General features: G+C 51.2%; 8 protein-coding genes across 8 annotated transcripts; 2 read left to right on the top strand and 6 right to left on the bottom strand.

Annotated features, from left to right (window-relative positions):
• Positions 1 to 466: 466 nt before the first annotated feature.
• V8C40DRAFT_279213 (uncharacterized protein) lies at positions 467 to 3,239 on the top strand (the record flags this gene model as incomplete). Its single annotated transcript, XM_083221185.1, has 3 exons — positions 467 to 1,130; positions 1,284 to 1,402; positions 1,707 to 3,239. 3 exons carry the CDS (start codon positions 467 to 469, stop codon positions 3,213 to 3,215), a joined length of 2,292 nt encoding a protein of 763 aa, XP_083078965.1. The 3' UTR covers positions 3,216 to 3,239.
• Positions 3,240 to 4,355: 1,116 nt separating this feature from the next.
• Positions 4,356 to 5,936, bottom strand: V8C40DRAFT_229628 (acyl carrier protein). Its single transcript, XM_083212522.1, has 4 exons — positions 5,510 to 5,936; positions 5,186 to 5,203; positions 4,982 to 5,111; positions 4,356 to 4,920 (listed from the first exon to the last, which is right to left on the bottom strand). Exons 1-4 carry the CDS (start codon positions 5,732 to 5,734, stop codon positions 4,874 to 4,876), a joined length of 420 nt encoding a protein of 139 aa, XP_083078964.1. The 5' UTR covers positions 5,735 to 5,936; the 3' UTR covers positions 4,356 to 4,873.
• Positions 5,937 to 6,337: 401 nt separating this feature from the next.
• Positions 6,338 to 8,101, bottom strand: V8C40DRAFT_229624 (NuoI/complex I 23 kDa subunit family protein). The gene is made up of 5 exons (XM_083212521.1): positions 7,694 to 8,101; positions 7,586 to 7,613; positions 7,410 to 7,502; positions 7,144 to 7,342; positions 6,338 to 7,078 (listed from the first exon to the last, which is right to left on the bottom strand). Exons 1-5 carry the CDS (start codon positions 7,990 to 7,992, stop codon positions 7,002 to 7,004), a joined length of 696 nt encoding a protein of 231 aa, XP_083078963.1. The 5' UTR covers positions 7,993 to 8,101; the 3' UTR covers positions 6,338 to 7,001.
• Positions 8,102 to 8,221: 120 nt separating this feature from the next.
• V8C40DRAFT_229620 (uncharacterized protein) lies at positions 8,222 to 10,454 on the bottom strand. Its single transcript, XM_083212520.1, has 2 exons — positions 10,046 to 10,454; positions 8,222 to 9,988 (listed from the first exon to the last, which is right to left on the bottom strand). The coding sequence occupies exons 1-2, from the start codon at positions 10,170 to 10,172 to the stop codon at positions 8,397 to 8,399; spliced, it is 1,719 nt and encodes a 572-aa protein (XP_083078962.1). The 5' UTR covers positions 10,173 to 10,454; the 3' UTR covers positions 8,222 to 8,396.
• A 725-nt stretch (positions 10,455 to 11,179) lies between these two features.
• V8C40DRAFT_229619 (uncharacterized protein) lies at positions 11,180 to 12,666 on the bottom strand. Its single transcript, XM_083212519.1, has 3 exons — positions 12,327 to 12,666; positions 11,895 to 12,250; positions 11,180 to 11,834 (listed from the first exon to the last, which is right to left on the bottom strand). Exons 1-3 carry the CDS (start codon positions 12,365 to 12,367, stop codon positions 11,677 to 11,679), a joined length of 555 nt encoding a protein of 184 aa, XP_083078961.1. The 5' UTR covers positions 12,368 to 12,666; the 3' UTR covers positions 11,180 to 11,676.
• Positions 12,667 to 13,115: 449 nt separating this feature from the next.
• On the bottom strand, positions 13,116 to 14,512 carry V8C40DRAFT_229617 (aromatic alcohol reductase). The gene has a single exon (XM_083212518.1). The coding sequence runs from the start codon at positions 14,230 to 14,232 to the stop codon at positions 13,279 to 13,281; it is 954 nt and encodes a 317-aa protein (XP_083078960.1). The 5' UTR covers positions 14,233 to 14,512; the 3' UTR covers positions 13,116 to 13,278.
• Positions 14,513 to 14,996: 484 nt separating this feature from the next.
• On the top strand, positions 14,997 to 16,163 carry V8C40DRAFT_229615 (uncharacterized protein). Its single transcript, XM_083212517.1, has 2 exons — positions 14,997 to 15,443; positions 15,525 to 16,163. Exons 1-2 carry the CDS (start codon positions 15,155 to 15,157, stop codon positions 16,043 to 16,045), a joined length of 810 nt encoding a protein of 269 aa, XP_083078959.1. The 5' UTR covers positions 14,997 to 15,154; the 3' UTR covers positions 16,046 to 16,163.
• Positions 16,164 to 16,224: 61 nt separating this feature from the next.
• On the bottom strand, positions 16,225 to 16,694 carry V8C40DRAFT_260311 (uncharacterized protein; the record flags this gene model as incomplete). Its single annotated transcript, XM_083219121.1, has 2 exons — positions 16,225 to 16,284; positions 16,383 to 16,694. 2 exons carry the CDS (start codon positions 16,692 to 16,694, stop codon positions 16,225 to 16,227), a joined length of 372 nt encoding a protein of 123 aa, XP_083078958.1.
• Positions 16,695 to 16,987: the final 293 nt, after the last annotated feature.

Raw genomic sequence — 16,987 nt, 5'->3', positions numbered from 1 at the left:
GCCTTGGATATCATTCGATTTAGTTGATCGACTGCCAGTCTACGGAATCTCACATCCTCTGCAGTACCGGCCGCTGATGAGCTCTCGAACCCGGTGGACCCGCAAACTCGGTACATGCACTGCTGACAGACGGGCGACTGACCACAGCAGAGCCCATCGACAGCCTCAAATTAAGCTGCTGCTAGTCGATAATACGGGAGCGCCTACTCCGTACTCTTTTGACGTTTATGTTGGGACCGAGTAGTACAAGAACGTGGTAGCAGGCGCAAATCACGCCCTGCTTTCTTCTACTTGTCTTCTTCTTCCTCTTCCTCTTCTTTTTCGCCGATTTCTCTTCTCTCTTCTTGCCAGTTATTCGTCCACTCTCGTTCATTATCTTTCCGTCTTCATATCGTCCTCGGACTGGTTCTCGGCCCTGTTATCTCTTATTACCACCAGCAGTTCCACCCTGCTTCTCCATAAGCGGATGGCCGCGATCCACGACCGATACACTGTGCTCCCGCCCCAGAGGCTACGACGGCCGGGAGCGCTGCTACGAGCCGTGCTGAGACACAAAGATTCTGCGGGAAGCGGGTATAATAGTCACCAAGTCAATCAGCAAAATCGTCATCGTCAAGGTCAAGGTCAAGGGGATACCAATATCACGAGCGTCGGCCAAGTGCTGCAAGTACATGGACGGGCAGCCTCTGGAGCCGAGCACTCGCACATGCACTACATTAACCCGTACCAGTTCGGCGTCGGCGGCCCGGATGCTGGCGCTGGCGCTGGCGCTGCTGGAATCCAGCTACAGGGCCCCCCTACGGCTGCCTGTACAGCGCCTCCAGCGCCTCCAGGGGCCTTACCTCCCCCCTCCGTCCCCTCTATCCCCGCCCACGCTGTCATTTTACCGCCCGCGCAGCACCTAAACCCCAATTTCTCCCCCTCAAACTCGATCCGTCACGCTCGCAGCACTTCTTCTCCTCTTCCTCTAGTTTCACCTCTTGTTCCCTCTGCGCTCGACCGCCGAGCCTCGCGACTCTCGTCTCCCATCGCCACGATGCCCGAGTATCGCCACATGCGCAGCGGCAGCCTCAGCATCCCCAGCGCTGCTCACGGAAGCAGCCATCATAGCATGCCGCGCAGCCCGCCCAGTACGTTACACAAATCCTCTGCTCTTCTGTTTGCCGCCTCCAGTGTCTAGGGCCTCCCCCACCGAAAGCCCGGCACACGACCACGGCTCGAGCCTCACGATGAGCAACGACTGATTGCCCGACCATGCGCTGACCTCTGATTGCTGCTTGTAGACACATCGCACGTCCCGTGCAAGTTTTTCCGCCAGGGAGCCTGCCAGGCCGGCAATGCCTGTCCCTTCAGCCATGACCTGGGCGCCGCCTCGGAGACGATTTGCAAATATTTCGCAAAGGTGAGCATTGCTTTTTTTGTGTGCTTGTGCGTCTGTGTTTGTCATATCTTGCATATTTCGGTTCCATGATCGTCACCTATTGCGACAACCAGAGAAACCAAAGCCCAAAAACCAACATTGATCCCATTTCTTTTTGTCCTTGCCCGAAAATACCCGCACCCATCTACATCCTCTCCGAAGCTCGTCCGATGTGCTCCACGTCTTTCTCTGAATCCCTTTTCTGCGACCTCTCGCTTGCTGCGCCATGGCATGACAAAGACAGATGTGTCTAGATTGGTTGGCTGACCATGGGCTTTCCTCTTAGGGTAACTGCAAGTTTGGCCCCAAGTGCGCAAACATCCACGTCCTGCCCGACGGCCGCCGAATCAACTACGGTAAGAATGGCGTTACCATCGGCCCAAATCCCCTCAATCTTGCCAATCGTGCGGGCGGCGCCAGTCCCGTCTCACAGACCCCGGGTTCTGTCAGTAGCCCCTTCAGCCATTCGACCGCCAGTGCCTTGACCTCGTCCCTCTACCGCGCCGACCAAGCCGTATATCCTTATCACGGCGATGAGATTCAGGAGCTCGGCCTCTCTAGTGGCCACGATAACGGCCCCCCTACCATTGATGCGCCATACTCCGTCACAGAGTCTAGCTATGGCTCTCCTCCCGACGACGACCCCTCCCGCCTTGGCTTTGGCCTGTCGCCCGCTGCTAGGGGCTTGTCCGTGCTCGATGCACCATTGCCCTCTTCATTCGACTCCAACGGCATCTCCAACGCCGCCCGTTTCCCTGCTGCGCCATGGCCTTCGTCTGTGCCGTCAAAGTTTGGCCTCGAGTCGCCGTCTCCATCACTCAGCAGCATCAAGGACCAACGTACCTCCGAGACGCTCAAGCTGCTCCACTCGTCAGCCTTTGGGTCATCCGAGCATCTTGCTACCCCCACCGCTGGCAGCCCTCCAGACTCGCAGCATCTCACAGGCGAAGAGTACTTTGGGAAACGAATTATGCATTCAACCCGGTATCCCAAGCCACGACTGCTCAGCGCCAGCATGCCCAAGAACATGGTTGACCGCGATTGGGAGGCTGAGTTTGCCTTTGGCGACGACGACAACGTGCCGGAAAATCTTGTTCCTGGCGATTTGCAGGATCTGTTGACCCCAGCAGAAAAGGCGCGGAGAGGCTCGATGCGAGACGAGAGGCCCGACTTCAGCTTCGGTAGTCTTGGCAAGTATGGCAGCCCCATCGGTTCAAGCCCGAGCCGATGGGGACCCCTGTTCCAGCGTCAGAAGGAAGAGGAGGAGATGACCAGATCGGCCCGAAGCGCTGCCGGATCAGCTTTCGGCCATGTTGGCAGCCCCCTGCGAAATTCGATCCTAGCTAAAGAAATGTCGAACGACCTCCGGGCATCTGCCGGGGCCGGAAACGAAACCATGTCGGTCCTGTCACAGCAGCTCCAACGCAGCCGGCTGGATGACACGTTGAATAGCTCAAGCCCGCTTCTGCACCCCACCGTCAGCCGTAACGCCAGCAATGGCATCTCACCCATCGGCAAGGACCGCAGTCTAGAGCGCCACGTCTCCAGCGCCAGCATTGGTTCGTCCGTCACTGGCAGATTTACCACTCCGATTGATGAAGAAGACCCTGCTTTCGTCTTCAGCATGGAGGAGGAGGATGACTCTTCATCGTCAAAGATTCGCAAGCGCGGTTCTTCTGGTTTGGCACTGGGAGCCTACAGCTCATATGCCAATGCCGCCGCCGCCAGCAAGACAGTGCCTGCTTCTAACGGCACCAAGGAGGGACGAGACGCTGTACCAGTCAACGGAAGGTAATAGACTTCGCGAAGAGGAAAATACAAAAATATGGCGGAGCATATTTCTTTAGACAAGATACCCCCAACCCTTTAAAACTACAATCGACGAAACGGAGGAATCACACCATTTTTTGACGAAGGCATGACGATCTACGAACCAGACGACAGCGCGCCATGCGACGTGCATTTTTCTTGGAAACCGAGAGTTCAGTCCACCGAATTTTTCCGGATGTCCTTCCAAGCTACTTGCTTCTTTTCGCTTTACTTTTTCTTCTCTTCTCTCTCGTCTTCTCTCGCAATATCGATGGCAATCTTTGGAAGGGGAACACACAAAATCATCATCCGGCATCCAACATCGCCAAGGGCTGGGAAAGGGAAAACAAAAAGGGACACAGGGGGTGTATATATACTATATAGGTTGGAGTTTTTTGCGTTTTTCTATTTTTTTTTTTTATTTTATTTTATTTTTTTTCATTTTTCCGTCATGCCATCGAGGAGCCATCTAGGACAGCTACGCCCTGAAGTCATACCTCTCATTTTCTGGTCTACGGTCTATCAAGGAGTTAGCAACAACAAGCATCATATGCTTTCATCATAAGAAAACAATGAAAGTAACAAACTACTGGATCATCTTTTTTTTTTCCCGCTTTATTTTCGCATTTGCCCTGGTTTCCAGTTAATACTTCTTTCGATTTGCGGACTGAGACTGGGGATCTTGTTCATTTCACAACAAGCAGACATCGGAGGTGGATATAATAAGGGAAGGGAACCTGAGGTCGACTTGGATCTACTTTTGTCTCTTCAGGATATATTCGGAGGAGTTGCGTCGACCGCTGGAGTCACGTTTTGGGGACAGCGAGCTTGGAAGCAACCCGTAATAATACCTCTCAGGTTACGCCCGTCAATAACTATGATCTTATCTGCGTTTAAGGTGTATGTATCATTAGGATAGGGGAATTTGTATATGCAATCAGGTGAAATATTGAGCTTGGAGTTCCAAGATGCATTTTCGGCATTCGTTTGTATCTTTCATTAATAGGTAATCAACAGTATTATCTCTTTATCTGTGAATGTCCTGTGAGACTGCTTACCTTGTAGAGAAATCATGAATGGCAGCTCATTTTGCACATCACAGCAGATACCAACTTCTGGCAGTTCGGTGGAGAGTAAAATGATTCTTCTATACACTAGTACAAGGGATAAGCTGCAAAGACCGTTTCTCGCAGCGTCTCCAACCACCATCAATACAATCGTCCTTTTTTCTTCCCGTTCTAACACTTCCCATTTCTGAACCTTTCCCCCAATCGTCACACTCCTTTCCGTCGGATCCTGGAAAACACTGGCGAAATAAAAAGAAGAGTCCCTTTGTCCCTCTCTCTCTGTCTCTCTCGAAGATGAAGAAAAAAAATTAGTTGAGATTCTTTTTTTTTTTTACCATCACCTGGTATCACCTGTTTTGACCGTGAATGGCCTTTTTTATATTTTACAAGTCCCCAAACAAATTCATTATTTATCTCGGTAAACCCCATCCCTTATATCCTGACCTCTTCATATCCGGGTATATCGTAGGAGGGAATTTCAAGTGCCATAACGAGGGAGAGACTTTGGAGAGTTAAAGGAGGGAGAAAAACAGGGGGGTTGGCCAGCGTTTCCAGAGTCGTTCGGGTCGGGAGTAATTTAGTGGGCATCGGGCTGGTTGAGGATGTACTCGACAGCCTTGTCAACTGCAAACGGAGTGTGAGCACTATTTGATATCTGAGGGGAGGGGGATGCGACTTCTCGTACCTGAGTGGATGCTGTCGGCGTCCTTGTCGGGGATCTCGATGCTAAACTCCTCCTCGATGGCCATGACGACCTCGACGGTGTCGAGACTGTCCAGGCCGAGGTCGTTGGCGAAGTGAGCGGTGGGCTTGATCTGTAAAAAGGGTAGAGTTAGGAATGTCATTCGAAGAGTGGGGGTTTTGCGCGTGGTTGTGTTTCCGGACGTACGTTGGTAGCGTCGTTGACCTGGAGCGCAAATTGTTAGCAAAATGTTTGCGTACACAAGAATGAAAACACAAAAGGCAAAGGCATGAACCGGCGCATATCCAACATGACGATATTGTTGCACCCCGCTCTCTTTTGCTCCCCCGCCTCCATCAAGAACAACTTCTCAAGTCCAAATCTTGCCATTGCGCCGTTATTCCTCCGCTAAACGCAATGCATCCCACAACGTCTCTGTGATATCGCCTCCCATTCCATCAAACTATCCTCCGAATGACTCCGAGATGACAAAACAACTGCGAACAATAGAGCGAAGCTGGTTAAGCCTACCTTGTCGAATCCCTGCAGCAGGCTCATGATGCGGCCCTCAACCTCCTCCTTGTGCAGACCACCGCCAGCGCTGTACATCCTCACGCCCATGAGGCTCTGGACACGGACAATGGGGGCGACGGCGCGGGGAGCAGCGGCCAGGGCAGCTGTTCTTCGGATGGCGACGGGTCGGGCAACAGCGCGGACGGCCGAGGCGGATGTGCGGAGGACAGCAGTGCGGAACATGATTGCGGCTTTTGTGAGGGGAGGAAGGTAAAGAAGAAGAAGAAAAAGAGGCGAGGTCAATTGGAAGGGGAGGGCGTCGGTTGACTGCGGGTTTGCGGCAGGGCGGGTTTTTTTGTAAAGGTGACGAGACGTGGTTTCGCTGCTCCGGCGATGATAAATTTCTCGCTGGCTATTACTCGGTCTATTGGAGGTTTTTCGGAGCTGGGCCGGTACAAAGGTACATTACATTGGAAAGCAAAACTGGAGTGCGGAGGGGGATATGAGGAGTCACGTGCAGCTGGTGGGCTGGAGGGGGAGGCTGAATCAGCGGGAATGGAGAGCTCCGGATTGGTGAAGCTGTTGATGTAAGGCATTGTGTGTGAGTGAGTATGGCTTGGAGAGATAAAGAGTATATGCTTCTATTGTTGCCTAGGCATATAAGACATACTTGGGTTCACGTTTAAATGGCCCTGTTTGAAGGTGATAGAATTAAAAAAATGTTTGTATACCTATTGGCAGAACACTCAGTCACAGAAGTTTATGCAGTTTGCTTAGCACACACTTGTCACTGCATGACCGAGTTTGATAACAGTACGTATGACGAACCAAGATTGACAATTAGAATGGTATTCGGCAAACACGACATCTTCAAAGAAACACATAAGTGTACCTATAAATACCCCGTCACATCTCTCATCAATTAGCAGGCTAAGGTCATTCCTAACAACTTACCCAACCCGGCCTAGAGCTCAAAATGAAAGTAACCATAGGCAAAGTAACCCTCTTAATGTATTTGCTGTTGAAACTCCAACGCAGTATCAAAAGAAAGAAGAAGGACAAGCCAGTAGACAATCATGACTCTACCATTAATTACAGAGGTCATACCCGAGACTCCTCCCAGTATGGTTCCAATCTCCCATGAGCACAGAGTTGGCCGGCACTAGAACTTCTTCAGTGTCTCGGAGTTAGTGGGAACGGCCTCGGTTATTCAGAATCGTTTTTGAGCAAAGGGGCCAACATGTTTCCCAGATAATTGAACGGTAGCTTCAGCGTAAAGCCGACCTCAGTTCATTGCTACCATACTTTAAAACCTATAGCAGTCACTTTTCTTCATATTTCCCGCTCATTCACTCATTCCATGGCCGAAATTCGAATACAAGGCTTATTTTTTTGTTTAGCGCCAATCTTATGTACAATCCTGTTGTCCATGACTCCTCCGTTGGTGCCTCTCTTCTAATGGTTCTCTCTCCCCTCACATCATACAAAAATGGAATTAGATTTGTGTGGCTTATCGGTAAGGTGAATCTGCGCGAATGGCGGCAGCAAGTTCAGGCTCCCACTTGTCTCCGTTGGACAGCAGCTTCTCTGTAATCGTTGTATCAGTACTCTGCTGCAGAGCTCATCTCCGTTGGACACCACCACAAACTCACCCTTGTTGTACAGCAGCTCTTCTCTGGTCTCAGTCGCGTACTCTGCGTTGGGAGACTCCACGATAGCGTCGACGGGGCAGGACTCCTGGCAGAAACCGCAGTAGATGCACTTTGTCATGTCGATATCGTAGCGGGTAGTACGGCGAGAACCATCGGCACGCTCTTCGGCTTCAATGGTGATGGCTTGGGCAGGGCAGATCTGTTTGCATGCGCAGTTAGCATTTCCCAATCCCTGCAGATGCGCTGGATATTGGCGGGGTCCTTACGGCCTCGCAGAGCTTGCAGGCAATGCATCGCTCTTCACCAGAGGGGTATCGTCTCAGCGCGTGTTCGCCACGGAATCGGGGAGAAATGGGGCCCTAGGAAAAGTGTTAATCGCGGCTCAATGGCAAGAGGAGGCTCTCCATGTATATCTAGCTCATCCCCCGCGCAACCTGCGTACCTTTTCGAATGGGTAGTAGATGGTGTAGCTGCGTCCCTCCAGTCAGCAATCTTATGCACACCAGTGGCCAGTGAAAATCCTGAATCTCCAGAGTTCGGTATAACATACGGTGGTCGGAAGAACTGCTCCAGCAGGACGTACATTCCTCTGGCCATCTCGGTCATGAGGAAGTACTTGCCCAGCCGGTCCAACAAGCTGTCCTTTTCCCACACCCACTCGACCTGCTTGCTCGTTCGGAAGTTCTGCGGCGGGGGTCCCTTGGGAGTCGCATATCCCCGCTGCTGCTGGTGGTAGGGAGTGGCCAGCATCCTCGTCGCCATCATGAGCGAGCTGGTCGAGGCCGGAGCTCGGGCAAGCTGGCGTTTGGCGAGCATGGCTGCTGCCGAGGCGGAGAGAGTCGGCGCCATTGTCGTCGGGATTCGCTGCAATTGACGGAGTTGCAAAGAGCAGGGCTCGCCTGGGGCGGAACGTCGATTGGGCGGGAGGCGACTTTTGACGTGATGCACTTTTGATGGCTCTCTTTTGCCTTGGATGAATGGCTTAGTGCAATGCGGGATTACATTGCTAGGCCAGTGATTGGTGGTATTGGCTGCTCGTGACATGGCACGTGATGCTTAATATAACTTGAACGCCCGCTCAAACGACTTCAGCGTGCTACAGCTCATTATTACCTCCTAACTTATGCCAACCAGGTATTATAATAACAAAAGCAAAAACAAAAACAAAAATAACAAAGGAAAAAGAAATCAGCAATTACACGCTTGATGATGGATTACTCAATGGCGTAATCGACGCTATGCACAACTCGCTTTCAGAAGCTCTTTTCCCATGTCCCCCACCACAGCCCCATGTTGGCTGCCACCAGCAGATCGAGCATCTTCAGCCCGTCGTGGTATATGATGAGCTTCCCGAGCTTGGCCCGCTTGCCGCGGTTGCCTCCTCCAGCTCTCTCTCCGCCTATGTTTACGTCAAACGGTGATATTACATCGTCTTCATCTCTGTCTTCATAGCGTTCCATAGCCGACTTGATGAACTTGCTAAAGTGGCCAAGACGACGGTCGTCGCCCTTGGGGACTTCACCAGAGGGAAACAAGTCGGAACCTGGAAGATTGAAACGTAACTCGCTGACAACGGTGGACGACCTTGACGGGCTCGCCTCAGGGACCAACGGATTATAAGCCCCGACTTCGCCCTCATGCAAGAAATGGTGGCACAGCAAGCTTCGGCCGCCGTTGCCCGTGCGAAACTCGCATCTACCACCCCAGGGGCTTGTAAAGGTGTATCCTCTCGGCTTCATCTTGTCAGGGCGTGAAGACGTCGGCGACCCGGACTTGTATTCTCCGGAACTGAACGAATTGGCCGATGCTTCGCTCTCGCTTCGATTGTGTGCCGTCTTCTTCCGAGCCGCCTGCTCCATCTGATGAAATTTGGATCGTATGGCAGAGCCAAAACTTCTCGAGTACGCCATGGAAACCTGTCTGGCGAACATCCCGTCGGCTCGTGGGCCTGGTGCCATGTCCATGAATGATCGGTCGGCATCCATGCTCCTTCTAGGGGGAATGGCGCTTGATGGCCTCCCACGGAACTTGGCGTATCCTGCGCTTTCAAGGTGAATATCGATTGGTGGATGTCGAGGAGACTGCTGTTCGGAGGATGCAGAGAGATACATGGCAGACTGGCTCGTTTCCCCAACCTCTGTATTCACTTCGTACGACGAAATCTTGCCTACGTTCCACTGGTCTCCTGTACCTGGATCCCTCCTTATCAGGCTCAAGGTAAAAGGTGGCGTAGAATACTCGCTGTTCTTGATTGGAGACAGAGAGCGACTTTGCCTAGTATGCCCCATGGTAGCTGCTCGATCTCTGGTTTGATCTCTAGAACGTGCCGTTTCGTCCATGGAGACCCGACTCTGAGGTATATCGCTCAGCTGCCTTGGCCCGACAGGTTTGCGTCTAGAGGCAGATGGGCGCAACTGCTGTGACCCATCTGGAGCATTCCGCTGGGGAGAGTTCTCTGAGAATCCCGAGCCCGACCATTCGTATTGTCTGGGGGGAAGAGGGGGTGCAACTTCGGCATCTTGCGAGTTGAAAGGCACACTAAGATCGTTTGGTGGTCGCAACGTCGGGTTTCCAAAAGTAATCTGAGGCTGCTGTTGCTGTTGTTGATCACTTTGTATCGAGATATTGGGAGTCTGTGATGAAATTGATCCAGGAACCGGCTTCCGAGCAATCGTCCTCGTCATAGAGCTGTCCTCGCTGGATCTACCTTGCGCATCATCTCTCAATGGCTGAGGGCCGGTAATATCCAGCATTGGGATCTCAAGATGAACATAGTAGAGACTGCTGGAGACATCTCCGCCTGTGACATTCTTGATTTGAGGTTTAAAAGGTGATAGAATCACGTCTGCAGTTATTTGTAAGCTTTTGCTACGAGCAATATTGTGAGGGGGGTTCCAAATACCTCTGGTGCCAGGAACTCTGGAGATGTAGAGCACCAAAGGCTCTAGTCTTGTCTCTGACGGGTTTTCGGGATATTGCGGCGGATTCGCCGCCAGCAGGTTTAGGGAGGCAAGTGAATGGGCCTCCATGGCTCTCGTGTCGCTTTGCAAAATATGCCTCTATTGGGAAATATGCTGGAGGCCTTGAAGAACGTTGGGAAATCCGGGAAAAAGGCGCGCGGCAACAGAAAATAGCTGCTTGATGTATCGTGCAATTAAGCTTACAGGCACTCTGCTATGTGACGAGTGACTTTGACGATCATGCTTTTTTTTTTCTCCTTTCTTATGTAAAAGAGGGCTTTGTGCAAGGATTTGCTGCAGGTTCACGGCATCCGGACATCAAGGCCCGGAGAAAAAAGGCGACTAAACCTAAGCCGAAAGGAAGGATGACAAGCAAATGCCGGGCCAAACAAATCAAAGGGCAAGCTGCAGAGAGAGAGAGAGAGAGAGAGAGAGAGAGAGAAAAGATAGTAGACGCAGGTTAATACATCCTTGCCAGAGAGTAAGCAGGAACGGGCATTACCCTAGCACAAGACCGTGGTTTTAATCAAACGTGAGACGAAGATGGTGTCGTGTGTCTGTCTTGTCTTTGTTTTTGTTGTTTTTCTGATGCTTTTTTGAAGACGGAGAAAATGACAAACGTCACCGCACCGGGGCTGTGCTGTGTCAAGGCCACCAGGTTTTTTATTTTAGGGGCGCTGAGAGTCCGGTGAGCGAGCCGATAGGACGGAGCCGGGAGGCCGTCGCTCTTCTAAAGGGACCTGGTGATTGAGGCGTCAGCTGTAAATGGGGCGAAGCTGAGAGAAGACAAAAGAAAATCAGCTCAGCTGGTAGCGGTCATTGCTAAATGGGTACACGTATGCCATTTTGGTGATGATGGCAATTCGTTTCTTTGTGCATGGAGCTGCGTTGCCTGTGGCGATCCATTGTTAGCAGCCAGCTGAGTGCTGTGGATAGCCTATCCAGTGGTGGAGAGAGGTCGCGTGCTGGGGTGCAGTTGGGCGATCAAATACAGTGCTGATAGCACTAGCTAGCTGCAGGAGAGCGGCACGTCAACCTACAGTGAATGTGACTAAACTGTTACTGTATTTAGCACTGGACGGTAGACCGGGCTGGTTTGATGCCCGAGTCGGAGCCGAGTCTTGACGGGAGTCTTCCATCATCTTCCCGTCCATCCTTGCCTCGTCTGTTCCAATTATAACATTGATGGATGCTTCACGGTCCAAGCATCTACAGTCAACTCGACTCAACTCGACTAATACCCTCTTTTGGATACTCGTCAAATCGCAAATTCGACCGTCGTCATGATTCATTTCCTAAAATATCCCATCAAGCCTGGTCCTGGTCCTGGTCCTGGTCCTCCCCCGCCTTTGATTCGCCTATCACCGCGCAGTTGAGGTGATATTGCAGCCATATGCAGTGCCCATTTCACATCATCTGCAGGTGTGCAGCATTGGGCTTCTACAAAAATAACCGCAGGTTACATTGAAGTATTCTTCATCCACAGGGCCCTATCCTAGCTGTCTGCCGAGCCGCTGTCCTGCACACAGCAAGCATCGTTACGGCATCAAATTTTGGCAGCACAGCCTCTCATCTAATTCTTGTTCGTCGACGCTGGGCAATCGGTGGCCGTGGTTGTAAATTGAAACCCGGTATGGCAATTCCAACATGGACTCGATGCTGCACAAGCGGTGACCGTCTGGGTGACGACGCCTGCGGCTTGTGAACAACCACAAGGCAGGGTCACGAAGTCTGTGGCGACAAATCATGAGATGGAGGCTTCACTCGCGCGTGCTATTTTGGGTTACTCACTATCGGCTATGCAAAATTCGCTGGAGCAGTTGAATTTACAGCCTTCGTTGATGCCAGGATGCGTCGTTACCGTGACGGTAGGGACGCAGCTAGTTGGCGATGCAGGGGCCGGTGTCGTTGGCTCTTTGCTCTGCGTGATGTATATGGTCCCGCATCCCCCAGGACATGGACCGCAACATGGGTAGCCAGTGTATACCGTTGGAACTGCTGCTGCACATCCCACTTGCGTCGTTATCGTTGACTCAATCAGGCACAAGGCCCTCAGACAAGTGCTGCAGTGTGTCGTTGTCGAAGTGACTGTGGGACATGGCTTCTCTTGGTTAGTGACAGCCAGAGGATGAACAGCGGAAACGAAACTTGTTTCAAAAGTTCAAAGTCAGCAGGGCACTGTGATCTGGTCGAGCATGAATGCTTTGGCTTGGAGTGTCATACATTGCGAGCGTGAGGATGGTGCTGATCGAAGCGAACTGCATTCTGACAAGTGTGCTTTGACAGCTGACTGCTTGTTTAGAATGAAACAGATATCCTAGGGAAACCTATTAATAGGTGCGCAGAGAAGATTATGCTTGAGAGAGATCTGATGTCTCCAGGCCCGGTCTCTTTCTTCGCGGGCGTTATAGCCTGCTCCATATACTCGAATCTAGCGTCGGTTTGTCTCCGTCAAGTGGCGTGATGGTGTTCCATCGTGACTACCTAGGTAGCGACAGTCCGAGTATTGATGCCGCATTGTAGGCAAGTGTCTTGTGTGGCGCCTTACAGCTGTGGTACAAACTGCTCTGATAGGTCGGGAGAAGACATTGACAGAGGGATCGATTCCTTGGCGAGATGCAAGACATTGAGGGGTACAACGTCCATGTTGCCGCTTCCGAACGGAGAGCTTCGGTGATTGGGCCAGAGTTTTAAGCTTGAAGGTGATTGCCTACAAGTTGCAAGCTATATGGATGATCATCTGCCAGCATTGCGTTTGACAGGTGCCACTCATATCCGTTTACAGACATCAACCGAATTGTTGATGATTCGATGTGAAGCTCGAGCCCGTATTCCTTGTCCAGGCGAGACTCTACTAGCCAATTATAAGCGCTTCCGAACCAACACTTGTGCATGTCATATATTGCGGCTGAAGCTGATGGTGCTCACTTGTGTGCTCCCTGCATACTAGGGAATTCTGTGGACTGAGAACCGAATCATTAATACGCAGCTAATCGCGAGGACATCAGTGCTGTGAGAATCGTGTGTGTACTAATGCAAGCTGTTATAGCAGTTATGAGAATGCTACCCTGAAACCTGAATAGACGTCATCATCAACCGTAATTATACGTGGACTCTTGTAATAACTAAAGTGTGTGTATCTATATACAACCAAGGTATTGAGCACTTAACCGCTTCATGCCGATGAAGTCTCGGCTCTATACGCAGCAACCACCTCGTTCACAACGTCTTCCAGACTCTCATCCTTCAAACCAAGCAGCTCCATCGCAAATCCATCCCTCTTTGTCCAATCGGCATCCAGAGCTCCCAACACAAAGACAATGTCTTCTATGGCGATCAAAACAGCCTTTTCATCATCGCTGCTCAGCCTCTTCTGAGCGTCTGCCAAGTATGACTTTGAATCGACATGCTGGATGTGCCACTTCTCGCCCATTGCCTTCTCCAGAGCAGCCACAATCTCAAGCTGCGTCGGGTTGAAACTCTGCACATAGAGCGCGCGATTGCGAGTCTCCACTGGCCTCTCAAGGATGCGGACAGTTGCCTCTGCGATGCGGCGCAGCGTCGAGGTCGAAGCCCTGATGGCGCCTCCATCCAGGATCTGAGCCGTGCGGGTATCAAAGTTGAAGTGCAGCAGTCCGTCGCGTAGCCCGTGATCGAAGAAGTGGCCGCACACAAGAGTCGTCCATGAAAAGGTCGTGCTTTCGTCCTGGGCGGCCAGAGCCTCGCACTTTTCGCGCACCGCCGTCTTCTTGCAATACAGCGGCAGGTACTTTTGCGGCTCTGCGTCGCCGGCGTCGCAGCTCCCAAAGTCGGCTGGGATGAAGCGCTTGACACCGGCGTTGAACGCGGCCTCTACGAGTCGGAGATGCTGGTCGCCCTGGCCGAGCGGGAAGGCGGCGATGACGGCATCCTGGCCTTTGAGGACTTGTGTGAGCTCGTCGACGGCGAGATCAGGTCCGGCCACTAAGCGGGTGACTGAGGGACCGAAGGTCGTGGAAGAAGACGAGTTTGAGCGCTGGAGGACGGACACGTCGAAGGAGTTTGCGGCGACGAGTGCCTGGAGAATGACGGAGCCTAGAGTACCATTTGCGCCTATGATGCAGACCTTTTTGAGGGGGGTTTGCGTCATGATATATTAATAATTGGGCAGGCAATGGGTGGTTGTGTAATACAGCTTGAGTTATCAGATGGTTCGAATGGCTGACCAGATTTAGGTGAGGCAGCTCGAACGGATGGCCAGATTGGGCAATGTGTTTAATTGAGACGGAAAGCCCCGGCCCTTGAAGAAACGTGGAGGTTTGGTGGGGCAAGCTGTCTTGCGCCATAGAGCAATACCGTAATACAGTGATTATCATGACTAGAGGGTGATTTACAATTAGACTAGAGTCTTGCTGAGTGCGGAGTGGAAACGGAGTCGGGAGAATAAAGAGAACGAGGACAACTTCAAGCTAAAGCAAAGCGAGGATAGCGTTTGTGTCTCGAGGGCGACGAAGGATGAGAGAACAGCCAACACCATGGCATGATCTTTGTCATACTAACCAAAGACTTACACAAGCTCAATCTTCTACGCCTGGTAAACGAATCCTATGTGATTTCCCTGGAGTTTGGCCTCCCGGATCCGAAAAGCCCAGCAAACCGGCGCTCATACACCTTCAGCAACCCCCGGCTCGGCCTTGTTCCCCCACATTTCATTCGAAACGCGGACTCTCTCGGGCATCCGAGGTGGAAATAAGGCTGTGATCGTCACTAGGAGATTGTTTAACTCCGATACTTGTGCAACTCGCCGTTCGGCTCGGGCCTAGCAATACAGCGTATTCGACAGCGAATCAGAAAGAGAGCTCAGGCGTATTTGGTTGTATTTCCCTTGAAGAGCTATCGAGGATACTTCACAGAGAGAAACCTCTGGCAATGGTGTAGATTTGTATATATACCAGCTATGGAACAGCTAGTTTACAAGAGAATATCAACTCAATTCAACAAGACAAGACAAGACAAATAACCAGCTAACATCACAATAACTATCCATCACATTTCACAATTCATCATACACAATGGCTAATGACAAGCACATCGTCTTCATCACCGGTGCCAACACTGGTATTGGCTACGAGGCCGTCAAAGCATTCTTGCGCTCCTCCACGCCGTACCACATCTTCGTCGGCGCTCGTACAGTGGAAAAGGGCCAAAAAGCAATTGATACCGCTACTCAAGAGGTCACAGGATCGAGCAGCGTTCTTGAGCCTGTCGCCATTGAGTTGGCAAGCGATGAGTCCATTGCCCAGGCTTTTGAGACTATCAATGCCAAGGTGGACAGAATCGACACACTCGTCAACAATGCAGGTTCGTAGCGTTTTACTTATAAATGGCTTATACCGGTCGAATGATGGGACTGACATATGCCTTTTTTCGCACATCAAACAGGTGCTGCTTTCGACACCCAGAACTTCGCAAACGACATTTCAAACAGCCGCGAAATCTTCAACAAGGCATACGACGTCAACGTCACCGGAACTCACATCGTGACCGCTACCTTTGTCCCGCTCCTCATCAAGTCCTCTTCCCCCCGTCTCATCTTCATCACATCCGGCCTGTCTACCCTCACGGCGCACTCTAGGAGCTTCTACCCCCCGTGGGCCCCCAAGCCGGAAGCCGGATGGCCCAAGCCAGGCGTCATCGCCAACCTGGGCTACAAGAGCAGCAAGACTGCGCTCAACATGGTGATGCTCAACTGGCACTGGTTGTTGATCAACGATGGCGTCAAGACTTTTGCCATTAGCCCGGGTTTCTTGGCTACGAACCTGGGAGGTGTTCCCGAGGTTCTCAAGTCGTTGGGTGCGGGTGATCCGGCTATTGGAGGAGAATTTATTAGGAAAGTGACTGAGGGGGAGCGAGATGCTGATGCGGGCAAGGTTTTGAGCAAAGATGGCACACAGGAGTGGTAGAGGGTGTCATAGATTGCACTATTTGTGTGTACATGCATGTGTCTAGCATTGGTAAAAAGCTGAGCAAATGAATTTATTAAGAGAAGAAAGATTTGCTTTATACACTTCTCTCTATCAATATCGTTTCATTCCTTCTTGTTTCTAGTGATATCATTTCATCTTCAAGAAATTCATCATCATCAGATGATGATGATGATGATGATGATGATGATGATGATAAAAATTCTGCGCGAAGCCTCCTGATTCCCTTTATTATACGGTCTTTGATGGGTTCATGTCGGTACCTCGCGGGTATTGTTGTAGCCAATTTCCAATAGGTCAGATATTCCAGCTGTACGATCCACCGGTGCAGATATTCAATGTCGGCGTAGAGAAGTTGTCTCTCTAAGCCCTCCTCGACGTATACCTGACTGTGGTAGTAAGACAGTTCGTATTGTAAGTTATACAGCTCGCTGTCAGCCGGAGGTTCCCTTCGTACGGCTTGATAAGCGGGCGGTGGCTCTTCGAGGTCTTCGACACAGGCTACGATGGTCTTGTCTTTTCGGAGCCAGCGTCTAAAGTTGCGGTAGCCATGCCTAACGAGGATGGGGTATTTGACCCAAGGCAATGTCGTGGGGCCCTCAGGTCCCGATAATTCTTCCTGCAACATTGGGTTGAAAAAAAGTATTCATATGTGTACATGTATGTGTATGTATATAAGCGCGAGAGCGAGCGAGTGCGTAATGGAGTGAATCAACGAGTGAATGATTGAGCAGGGGAATGAAGAACTAAGCGAATGCGTATATGAGCGAGTGAGAGAATGCGAAAAACGAGCGAACGACTGAAGAAGGTTGTAACCTCATCACATTAAACTAAAGATGGTCGTCTAGTTAAATAATAATGGCAACGCTTAATGATCAGACTGTTGTTAGTTGGTTCTCTACACACATTATTCATTTAGAC

Source organism: Trichoderma camerunense (assembly GCF_050948025.1).
Source record: "Trichoderma camerunense strain CBS 138272 chromosome Unknown V8C40scaffold_1, whole genome shotgun sequence".
In the NCBI taxonomy this organism is placed as follows: domain Eukaryota; kingdom Fungi; phylum Ascomycota; class Sordariomycetes; order Hypocreales; family Hypocreaceae; genus Trichoderma; species Trichoderma camerunense.
The sequence above is the reverse complement of the archived record's forward strand: the minus strand, read 5'-3'. Positions and strand labels throughout refer to the sequence as shown.

Bases quoted from the DNA above. Each gene is read 5' to 3' on its own strand.
- V8C40DRAFT_229628 (XM_083212522.1), bottom strand. From the start codon at position 5,734: ATGTTCCGCACTGCTGTCCTCCGCACATCCGCCTCGGCCGTCCGCGCT. The intron at 4,921-4,981 runs GTACGAGAAGTC...CTCCGTTTGCAG, and splicing joins CGCCGACAGCATCCACTCAG to TTGACAAGGCTGTCGAGTAC.
- V8C40DRAFT_229624 (XM_083212521.1), bottom strand. From the start codon at position 7,992: ATGGCGCCGACTCTCTCCGCCTCGGCAGCAGCCATGCTCGCCAAACGC. The intron at 7,614-7,693 runs GTATGTTATACC...GGAGGGACGCAG, and splicing joins GAGCAGTTCTTCCGACCACC to CTACACCATCTACTACCCAT. The intron at 7,343-7,409 runs GTAAGGACCCCG...GCATGCAAACAG, and splicing joins CCTGCAAGCTCTGCGAGGCC to ATCTGCCCTGCCCAAGCCAT.
- V8C40DRAFT_229620 (XM_083212520.1), bottom strand. From the start codon at position 10,172: ATGGAGGCCCATTCACTTGCCTCCCTAAACCTGCTGGCGGCGAATCCG. The intron at 9,989-10,045 runs GTATTTGGAACC...AAATAACTGCAG, and splicing joins CAGAGTTCCTGGCACCAGAG to ACGTGATTCTATCACCTTTT.
- V8C40DRAFT_229619 (XM_083212519.1), bottom strand. From the start codon at position 12,367: ATGCAGTTCGCTTCGATCAGCACCATCCTCACGCTCGCAAT. The intron at 12,251-12,326 runs GTATGACACTCC...TTTTGAAACAAG, and splicing joins ACCATCCTCACGCTCGCAAT to TTTCGTTTCCGCTGTTCATC. The intron at 11,835-11,894 runs GTGAGTAACCCA...TTGTCGCCACAG, and splicing joins CGAATTTTGCATAGCCGATA to ACTTCGTGACCCTGCCTTGT.
- V8C40DRAFT_229617 (XM_083212518.1), bottom strand. From the start codon at position 14,232: ATGACGCAAACCCCCCTCAAAAAGGTCTGCATCATAGGCGCAAATGGT.
- V8C40DRAFT_229615 (XM_083212517.1), top strand. From the start codon at position 15,155: ATGGCTAATGACAAGCACATCGTCTTCATCACCGGTGCCAACACTGGT. The intron at 15,444-15,524 runs GTTCGTAGCGTT...CACATCAAACAG, and splicing joins CACACTCGTCAACAATGCAG to GTGCTGCTTTCGACACCCAG.